The sequence below is a fragment of the Paramormyrops kingsleyae genome, chromosome 18 (assembly GCF_048594095.1).
Source record: "Paramormyrops kingsleyae isolate MSU_618 chromosome 18, PKINGS_0.4, whole genome shotgun sequence".
Classification (NCBI taxonomy): domain Eukaryota; kingdom Metazoa; phylum Chordata; class Actinopteri; order Osteoglossiformes; family Mormyridae; genus Paramormyrops; species Paramormyrops kingsleyae.
In genome coordinates, this window is record NC_132814.1 from 25,142,413 (window position 1) to 25,152,788 (window position 10,376).

At 40.8% G+C, this 10,376-nt stretch overlaps 1 protein-coding gene across 1 annotated transcript; it reads right to left on the reverse strand.

The window, feature by feature from the left end:
• Positions 1 to 2,867: 2,867 nt before the first annotated feature.
• On the reverse strand, positions 2,868 to 9,849 carry LOC111853919 (myosin light polypeptide 6-like). The gene is made up of 6 exons (XM_023831350.2): positions 9,710 to 9,849; positions 9,128 to 9,155; positions 6,698 to 6,841; positions 6,418 to 6,591; positions 6,199 to 6,276; positions 2,868 to 3,361 (listed from the first exon to the last, which is right to left on the reverse strand). The coding sequence occupies exons 1-6, from the start codon at positions 9,710 to 9,712 to the stop codon at positions 3,333 to 3,335; spliced, it is 456 nt and encodes a 151-aa protein (XP_023687118.1). The 5' UTR covers positions 9,713 to 9,849; the 3' UTR covers positions 2,868 to 3,332.
• Positions 9,850 to 10,376: the final 527 nt, after the last annotated feature.

A 10,376-nucleotide genomic window follows, 5' to 3' on the forward strand; every position in this document is an offset into this window, starting at 1 on the left:
ATAGCTGAATACATATATTTATACAGTAAAAATACATTTAGACAATGATAGACAGTAACAGTAATTATTATTATATAATAAAATACATTTTAAAATAAAGATTTCTTATTCATTATTTTAATATTAATAATTATTAATACATTTAATTATAATAATATTGTCGTGCCCAGCGGCAACGGAACGGAGACAAAGGCGCAGACGTCAGGGTATCGTGGAATACCGGGTTTAATTACAGGTAAGGCAGGCAAAACGCAGACGGACAATACAATGACCGGACTGGGGAAACAAACTGAAACGTGGACGAAATACAGAGGACTGACGACAACTAGAAACAGCTGATCACACGGGGATTCCACACGAGGTTAACGAGGGGGCGTGGCACGCGGAAGGAGCGGACAATCGGGGCAGGACATATTGTTTTACTTTACACATTGTTTGGATACATTTATTTTAGTTCTATCTCTTGCTAGTATTGCTTTCCATACAGCTAATAGAAAAATATAGATAAAGTTTTTATTGCACATAAGGGCCTATAGCTACTTTGTGCTTTTTTATTGAACAGATTATCATGCAGCTGCCCATTCTGTGTGTTTTTCAGAATCTCTTGGTGCTCTGTAATCCTCCTATCTGCAGTTGGTGGTGGATAAATGAAAGCCCAGCCCTCACAAAATGATACACAATTTGTCTATGGATTTAGGCGGAAGACAAAAAGAGTGTTTTTCTTTTGCAGTAGAAAACACACACTAACTCCATGTAAACTTGCCTATGCATAAATTAGGCAAGTGAACAGCGTTGACCTCCACTGCAACTGTGCCTTTCAATCTTATCATGCCTGTATCTGTATTTCATAATAGTGAAATTATATAATATGTTAAAAAGACAAACATAAGCCAAATAATGTATGAAATACCCCAGGACCTAGGGTGAGGAGCTCGGTCATTCGGGAGGGACTCAGAGTAGAGCCGCTGCTCCTCCACATCGAGAGGAGCCAGATGAGGTGGCTCGGGCATCTGGTCAGGATGCCTCTTGGACGCCTCCCTGGTGAGGTGTTCCGGGCATGTCCCACTGAGAGGAGGCCCCAGGGAAGACCCAGGACACGCTGGAGGGACTATGTCTCTCGGCTGGCCTGGGAACGCCTCGGGATTCCCCCAGAGGAGCTGGAGGAAGTGGCCGGGGAGAGGGAAGTCTGGGTTTCCCTGCTGAGACTGCTGCCCCCGCGACTTGACCTCGTATAAGCGGAGGATAATGGATGGATGGATACACCAGGACCATCAGCCAGGACCAGGGACAGCGCTATGCAGAGACTATTTGAGGAGCAGGTGCTGTACAGTTTACAAAGGCGGCACTTGAAATAACTCTAGCAAATAGGTCAGGTGCTCAGGCAGCCCCCCCTCCCACCATGTGCCCGCCTGGCTGTAATTTAAATGACCACCTATCTTTTGCTATGCTCATATCAGCACTTTCCCGGTCATTCAGGGTCACAGTATATAACATCAGAAAAATCAGGGCATCTTTGTCATTTTCTAGTTCTCATGACTAGGCTACTGCAATGCTATATTACCAGCTTTACCTGCCTGTGCTCTGAAACTGATACAAAGGATTCAAAAGCGCAGCATGTCTGGTATTTAATCAGCCCAAATGCTTTCATGCTACACTCCTCCTTGTCACTCCTCATATCCTCCCTATAGGCACTCGCATCAATCTTAATTCCTTCATGCTGGCTACCAGACCCATTAATGGAGTTATCCATCTGCATCGAGAAGATCCACAAGACCTACGTCCCTTCTGACCCTCTTCAGCCAGAGATCCCTCCAACACAAATGCATCCATATTCACTAACAAACAGCCCAATCCTTAATGAGTGGGGCTAGATTTCTGGCTGAATGTGAATGAGGATAAGAAGAGGGTCAGAAAGCTTTTAAACTGTTTGTCCTGGTACAATTAGAAGATGGGATTTCAGTTTTAACATTGCACACATGCACCTGATCACTCTGAAACTATTTTGAATTACATTCTTTCATTGATTTGCATAGAACTCACTCTGCATTAGACGATAACTGCTATATGTGGTTAAATTATGTATTTTTCCTACTTTAAACACATTGGAGCCTCACTACAGATACTTCTCATGTGTTGGTACGGCGATGGGGAAATAAACTTCTACACCACATCAGGTCATCAGATTCTACTATCAGTTCCACATTGAAGTTGTCTTATTAGCTTCTTGTTTTTTGGACGATGGTGTGTTGCCTACTTGTGCTACTTATGTACCTGGGCATTCATTGGAAGCTGAGCTGCACTTATGCAAAGTCAACTTTATGTCTGTAATGTGATATTTACCTCACTTGTTCATCACTTTGGACAAAAGTGCCTGCTAAGTAAAAATTAAAACTATTATTATAATAAATCTGTTATAAATAAAATCTGAATCAGTGACTGATTCTATGAGAAAACACACTGTTGCAGTGTGGATAGGGGTTTTCATGTAACCTGCCCTCAAAGGAGCCGTGTATTTCCTAATTAATACAATACAGACTAATTAATATACACACCTAAAAGGCAACAACCTGTCACAACTGATTATTGCCCATAATATAAATTCCAGCTGAATAAAAATGTGATTAAGCTAGCATTTTAAAACTTGCACACAAACAAGGTCAGACTACTTTAAAGGGCGTGAATGCAATTAAATGCAACACCTTATAAAACCAGAATTTTGTCTCGCTTAAAGAATCACACTGATACAGCAATTTCCATCCCTTATGTGAAAAGTAACAGGCACGCAGCAGTATCAGAAAGTGTTTTCAGTTACATGTCAGTTGGCCACTGCAGTCCAATTTCACCCCCATCCCAAAACGATACACAGATAGTTGTCAAACTGGTCAGGTTTATTGTATTTGAGCAACTCAGCACAGGAAGGAAATAATTCTGATTAAAGTTTGACGACTTAACCTAATGGACAATAAGTCAACCGACCAGAAAGAAGAGATGAGTCTTAGCCAATGAGTTGCAGGGCTGTCTGCTGTAACATCTGCTTAGTGCGAGGTGATGGGTTTAAGTGCTTGCTGCCCTATGGCATCCTATGCAACAAATCACCCGATGAACTGCAGCTTCTGGCTGCACTTCAGCTTCCTGTTTGCACATGTCTGTGGTGTGATATTACAAAGGACGGGCGGAGAATGTCAGGCAGATTCTACTCGGGCAGATAAAGGCACTTCTGAAAATAAAAGTAAACAGGAACAAGAAAGGATGTAACTTTAGAGGAATGTTGCAAGTTCACAATGGGAATGAAAATGTAAATAGTAAAATAAACAAAAATTCTGGCGAGGTCTTCAACCACTCATGACCATCCGGAGGAGATCTGCAGGAAAGATAAAGAAAGAGAAAAAGAGAACTTTTAGCTCAAGTCATTATCGTCAATGAGCAGAAACCCCAACTGCAGCATCCAACATACTAATTCATCTCAAATTTTAAATACTAAATCAATTGATGCCTTTAAAAAAATCATTATTTAACATCATTTTAAAATTACCTGTTAAGAATAGATTTTGTAAATGTCATTTTGACTAGGCAGCATTACTATTACAATGATTATACTAAGCAAAACTGGCAGTATCACCACCGGGAAGAAGTTAAATGTGCCAGTTTTATTCTGTATAAAATACTTAAAAATAGTTAACTGCTGAAACATCTACTGCAAACAAAACTGATTTTTATAATGGAATAAAAAACACTAGTAAAAGTTTCTCAAATACAAATTACTATGTTAAACATTCTCTATTGCAGAATTAAGGAATTATTCCACCAAGAATGACGGTATACTACAATTTATTTCAAAAGTTAAATAAATTGTAAAAATTTTTAAAAAGTTAAAAATTAAAGCGATAGTTGCTCTTCAATCTCTTTATGATGATACAACATTTTGAAATGTGTCCCTCCAAATTATTTATCAAGCAGCCTTTCATCATATTTTTTGTGGCAAAATGCCTAGCAAGGCACACAGAAAATAAAGATGTAAAATTCCAACAAGAAACAAAAAAATCCTATTCTGTAAAAATGTCACATTCAGACAATACAAAGCACAAAGATGCCTTAATCAACACAACGTTCCAATTCATATCTTCAAAGGGAATTAATAGATCGTCCTGTTTACATGCATTTTCACTGATGGCTTGTTTTTGCTCAGACTTCCAACCAACTGCACAAAGCTTAAGCACGTCAGGTACCTGATGAGTACATGGGGCAGTGGAGTTAAATGCTTCCCAGAAATGATACCTGTTCTTGGTGGAAAACTAGTGGGCTTTCCACATGACCTTCTAAAAGCCTTATTTTGGGGGTGAGCCAGCCTTGCACAGGATGCTGTAGCTGGGGGCTGATTCCCCCCCCTCATGGCTGTCAGTATGAAGAAACTGGGATTGTGCAAGAGATAGCAGTAGAGACGGCATATAGAGGGATCAGCTCTATAATCTACTCAGCTGCAACACAAGGCATTGACCAAGGCTCTATTAGCGTTAGCAAACCCCCCCCCCCCCCATTTTCTTTAACCTGCAAGAGTCGGGAGGACAGAGAAGGGCCTTGAGAACTACAAGAAAAGCCCAGCAGCTATCAGCCTCCCCAAGAAAAATAACATCAGTAAAAAAGGAACTCACTGCACACTGTAATTCAAAAGGGTTAGTAGAAGAACTGACTGGTCTGTTTTATGAGAGTGGGGGAGAGACCATATTATATGACCTTTTAGGAAAACACATCATTGGCCTAGAACACACAAATCTGAGATACTGAAAGCTGACAATGAATGTATCTTTGTGCTAGAAAAATATAGATACCCCTGAGGCGGGTGCTGGAGAAAGAATCCATTTATTAAGCGCTCTGTTTTGGCAGTATATCCCCAAAGTCCAGCTAGCACGACCCTCCCCAGCTCTCAGCCAAACAGTCATCCTTCCGAACCTACCAAAAACCCAACCCCCACCCACACACCCCTCTCAAAAACCAAAACAAACAAACAAACAAATCAGAAGGCTAGAGAGTCCCTTGGGAGGAGGAGCCCAGACACATGCAGAGGGCATGATACAGCCAAGGGGGCGAGGAGGAAGGGCTGCTGGAGAGAAACAGGACAGTAAAAAACGAAGAGAAAAACCCTCAACTAAAAGGGTCCCGCACAGTCCTCCACCAGCACGTACACAGGGATGCGGACTTATTTTATGAGTTTGCGCTGCAAGAAATTACCATGCATTTTAACCTTCACTCAGCAAATACGCACTTCATTTGCAGTATAAAGGTTAAAATGCAAAGTGATTTCTTGGCAAAGCAGAGCAAATGCACATAAAGTAAATACCCAACTGTGATGTTACAAGATATTATTGCGCTTTATAAAGTTAACGTATAGTGGCGTGCCAGTAATGTGTATCCCTGGCTATAACGGCAGATTCCAAGTAAGCCCGATTGTGGCCAAAATCTACAGAACATGAGGCACACTAGGTGGTTCACATGTCCAGTGTTTAAGTCAAGACACTATCAACACTAAATCTCACAAAATCCCTGTGCTCACTGTGTAAACACCATAATTAAAGTATGAAAGAGTCTGTCTTGGGGGTGACTGTATCACTAGAAGCAGCGATGCATGGGGAGAACTGGGCGGGACCCCTTTTTGATATACATGCCAATGGTAGGACCAGGAAGGACGCCCATACCAACGCTCAGCCCGACATGATGTGACGAACGAAGGCTGCAGAAGAGGAATGACAGGTTATACATAGTGCCACACCCTCAAACACACACACACACACACACACACACACGCAGTGCTTGGGATGCTGACCTTTCCTGCTATACCACGCTCTGGACAGGAATATGTACATAGAGGCCTAGAGCAGCACTCACATAATCACAGCAGGCATCTGTATTACAGGGGATTTTATGAGGCCTTTCTGCTCATTAAAACAGAAAGGCCTCATAAAATCCCCTCACATACCCACTGATCATTACAATGACGCTCTTCGCTGATTTTCACCTGCGAATACAAGCTTTCAAATCAGTTGTGAAAAAGTGAGTCTCCACACCTTTCTGAGGAATCTCACGCTGCAATGTGTCTTTCATTACATTTCTTTTCATAAGTTCTCTACAAAGAATGCGGTACAAAATCCAGTGTACTTCCATAATGCCTGAACCATTAATTTCCCATTCAATCCCATTTTTCACCTTCGTAATTGATGCAGCCATTGGCATCTTCATGTCCTGCCAAAAGAGTTTCTACCTCCTCCTCTGTCATCTTCTCCCCTAAAATATATATAGTACAGTAAACAGTTAGCATAATCTACATGAATATTAGCTAACATGCTACATAAATGAACAGTTATTATGGTGTTTCTTGCCATTTTAAATAGTAAAACATGCAGCTGTGAGTATGAAAATGTCTACCCAGTGTGGTCAGGACGTGCCGCAGCTCCGCCCCCATGACGGTGCCGTTGCCCTCCTTGTCGAAGACACGCAAGCCCTCCACGATATCCTCAAACGAGCCCTGGTCCTTGTTTTTAGCAATGGCTTGTAGCATGGGCAGGAACTGCTCAAAGTCCAGCATTTTGTGATTCATTTCTGAAGATGGGAAAAGTAGTTTAACGCATAAAATTTTCCCCCAAACAAACCCTACCAACTTGCTTCACATGTGAATTGACAGTATTGTACCAGAAATCACACTTACCCTCAGCTTTGGGGTTACCCAGAACCTTAAGCACCTCGGCATTGACTGGGTTCTGGCCTAACGCACGCATCACATCCCCACACTGGCTGTAGCTAATCTTGCCATCGCCTGTCCGGTCAAACAATAAGAACGCCTCCTTGAACTCTGAAGGAAAAACATAGGCAAAATACAGGCAACTGATGAGCATATGCATTGGATAAACAATAATTGACACAACACCCTGCAAAGTGGAACAAAGTGAAGCAAAATGGTGGCAGGTGACAAGCAACATAATGACAAGGTTGTGATGTTTGAAAATCAGAGCAAGCAGCACTTCTCATCACTGGGGGAATGGAAGCAAACATAGCATGCCTCAAAGTACAAAACAACGCAAATAAAAACATATAGCTCAGCCATTTCAAAACTTCCCCTAAAATCACTCCAGCATTTGCAGTAGCCATCCAATATAACCATGTATTTGTTGACATGACCATGCATACAAAGCATGGTTAATCAATACTGTATCGATTCATGTGACTAATCAAGTTAAGTGAATTGGTGGTGAAATTTAATAAATATAAATGAACAGGCTGGGGTGCACCCAAGAATGGGTTTGGGGACAGAAGAAGTGTTCTTCCAGCTATGCAACAAGATATCAGTAACATTTTAGAGAACAGACAAAAATCCTTGTTGTTTTACTGTTTATTTGCAGATATGCTGTCATTAAACTATTATTTCTGACCACTTACTATGCAAATAAATAGCTTTCACTGCAGCTGGTGTAGTAAAGAGTAAAATGGATAAGCTATTGAGAAGACAGGAACAGGATCATTATGCCGAGTGGTTCTTGGCATGGGATCACACTTAAGTGTGTACTCAGAGCAGTTTGCACGCATATGTGCATCTTTTAGAATACCTTCCTACTCATATTAGAAACAAAGCTTTACGCATGGGCTAATTGTTTTATTTCAGTTGTCCACATTCCCAGCTAATTAATGCCTTGCCACCACCTAGAACGAGCATACTTTGCAGTGTTACATTATCATTCCCACATAAATGTTTAATTGTGCTACACAACGACAAGCTTCGCGTCATCAGGTATTGTGACTCATGATGGCTGAAATGCAGCCAAAGGCAGATACACCCTAGCAGTTTCTTGATTTTAGTGACTTACTGTGTGCCTGCTTTTCCAGCTTTTAACTTACAGATATGTTCGTTCAACTAGGATTAGCAACATCACAGCCAGGTTTCTGTCATCAATATCAATTAAAAAAAAATCCAATGATCACTTCAACAACATTGCAGAGTAGAACACAGATGCCCAGCATAAACCAAATATGCCTTTTTATTAATATGTTTCAATGTCTGACCTATGTTTTATTTTTTCCCCTCAATATAAAGGAAAACAGCTCAAAAAAATCCAGCTGTGGCTGTGATCTATTTACATTTGCTTGCGGTGGAAATGAGGGAAAAGCGATGGATGTGCACTGCTGTTTGGCGCCCGTCCTACTCGCTGGAATGCAGTGCATGTCGGTCGCCTTTCTGCTTCCAGCTCCTTTGCCCATATAAGGCATTAAGAGGGAGCGCCCCTGATCTGTCAACCGTCCCCGCTCCAACAAACGAACGTAAAAGGAAATTCATCAACGCCGAGCTAACGCCAAAAAAGGAAGCATTACCCTTAAAAGAACAGACCGTAGTTATCCTACATACGGTCCACTTTCAAATAATTCGAGACCAGAATGTTAATTCTTAAACAACCGCAGTACCAACAGGCCGCGGAAATGAACCAAGTCAATATAACCGGATTTCATCAACACTTCCGCTCGTACACCCGAGAGTGTATCCCGTATAATGTAGAAGACAATTCTAATCCTGATTAACCTATTTTGGAATTAATCCGAATAACAAAAGGGAGAGTGCATGTTTCCGTGCATTATCACAATCAGCCTTCAATTTTTAATAGTCATGCAAGCTGTCTGGCCACCTCAATAGGCCACAAAAATTACGAATGCAATCATATTAACGGCAGCCAAAGTAACCTTTGCAGCAGTCTCTTGTGTCACACACACACATACACACACACGGTTCAAGGCAAACTGCGGATCGGAATATAATAAGCCACTGCATTAAATGCTTCGGTGTTATTCAAAACACGACTGGTACAGAAAACCCTCACCGTGTATTTGATCCGATTTAAATTCAATCTGCAAAAAAACAAGCAATTGTACAACAGAATATAAACACCTAAAAGCAAAGTAATGTTTTCAGAGATCCCATAAAGAAAAATCTGTGTGACACAGCAATCAATAAGCTTGAAATGGAGGACAGCAAAAGAATCAGATGAAATGATAGTGAGGACATCTTGTAATGACATAAGCAAATCTTTACAGAAAAGACACACTACAAAACATCTTGGTCGACTACAGTATTGTACTGTTTTAGTAGACTCACCAAGAATTTGGTCCTCAGAAAAGTCAGACTGTAGAAAAGAGAAAAAAATAATTGATAAATATATAGTTACATAAAACACAAACATAAGTGCTATAAGATCCGTAATCGAGTGTTTTGCGAAATCCTACTGATGAAATCAATAAATACAGCCGATCTTTAGATAAGTCAAATAACTAGCAAACTGCTAAAAGAAACAATCGATTCCGTGTCTGTTTACAAACCCAATAACATTTACACATATTTGCCTCGATCCAAGGTCGAAGTGTTAGTAATTAAAATACAATACTCGCTTGCACATTTGACAGACTAAAAAGCGAAAACTTTACGAAATGTAACAGTCTAAAGTTGTAATGTGTTCATGCATTAAACCCATATACTGATCCAGAAGTCACTGGGCGTGTGGAAGCTAATATCCTGCTTAGGAAGTGACTGCTTAGCCGACTCACGACAATCGTTGAAAGGCCAATCGTAACTCTCCAGTAATTCTACTCAGAAAACGCATATATTTTGTGAAAGTATACCAATAATTTACGAGGTATCAATATCTGATATATATTACCTGTCTTAAAAACAATAACCTACCATTGTTACGCAGTTTGGTTTCTGTGCTGCAGTCAGTAGCAGGAATGTAACGTGAGCAGTACAGCGTCGGAGGGTATGGACTTCGTGACGTCAGTGTTTACTGAAACGGAGCCCTGTAAGCAGCTACTTTGCGGGCGTTAGCGTTTTGAACTTTACCGTAAATACAGGAATGCTACGCAGTGTAGTTCCGAAAAAGAAAATCAAAATTGATGCAGGCAGTAATAGCAGTAGAACATTAAATGGCGTATTTTTTTTTTATAATAAAAAAATACCATACCGGCAACAACAACAAAATAAAATAATAATAATAATTGGGTGACTCAGATAAGTAAGCACAGTTGTCTCACACATCCAGCGTTGGGGGATTTGCTCTGTTTGTGCGAAGTGTCACTGCAGCATGGGCTAATATAGCATACCCCCCTAAGTCCAAATAGTTAGATACATTTATGTTTAAATTGCCCCTAGTATATGTTTGTCGCCCGAAGATGCTGGGATTGGCTCCAGCTTCCCTGCGACCCAGATGGATTAAGCGGTATGGATAATGGATGGATGGACATATGTTTGTGAGACGCAGCATATAAGAAAATCCGAGTTGCAAGAAGATAACTGGGTATTTTCTGTTTATTCACAAAACAGGCTGTGTGTAGGTCACAGCTGGAGCTCATTG

Excerpts from the sequence above, each read along its gene's own strand:
- LOC111853919 (XM_023831350.2), bottom strand. Across the intron at positions 6,842-9,127 it reads TTCTGAGGACCAAATTCTTG|AGTTCAAGGAGGCGTTCTTA; the intron begins GTGAGTCTACTA and ends TTTTTCCTTCAG. Across the intron at positions 3,362-6,198 it reads TGGCTGCATCAATTACGAAG|ATCTCCTCCGGATGGTCATG; the intron begins GTGAAAAATGGG and ends TCTTTCCTGCAG.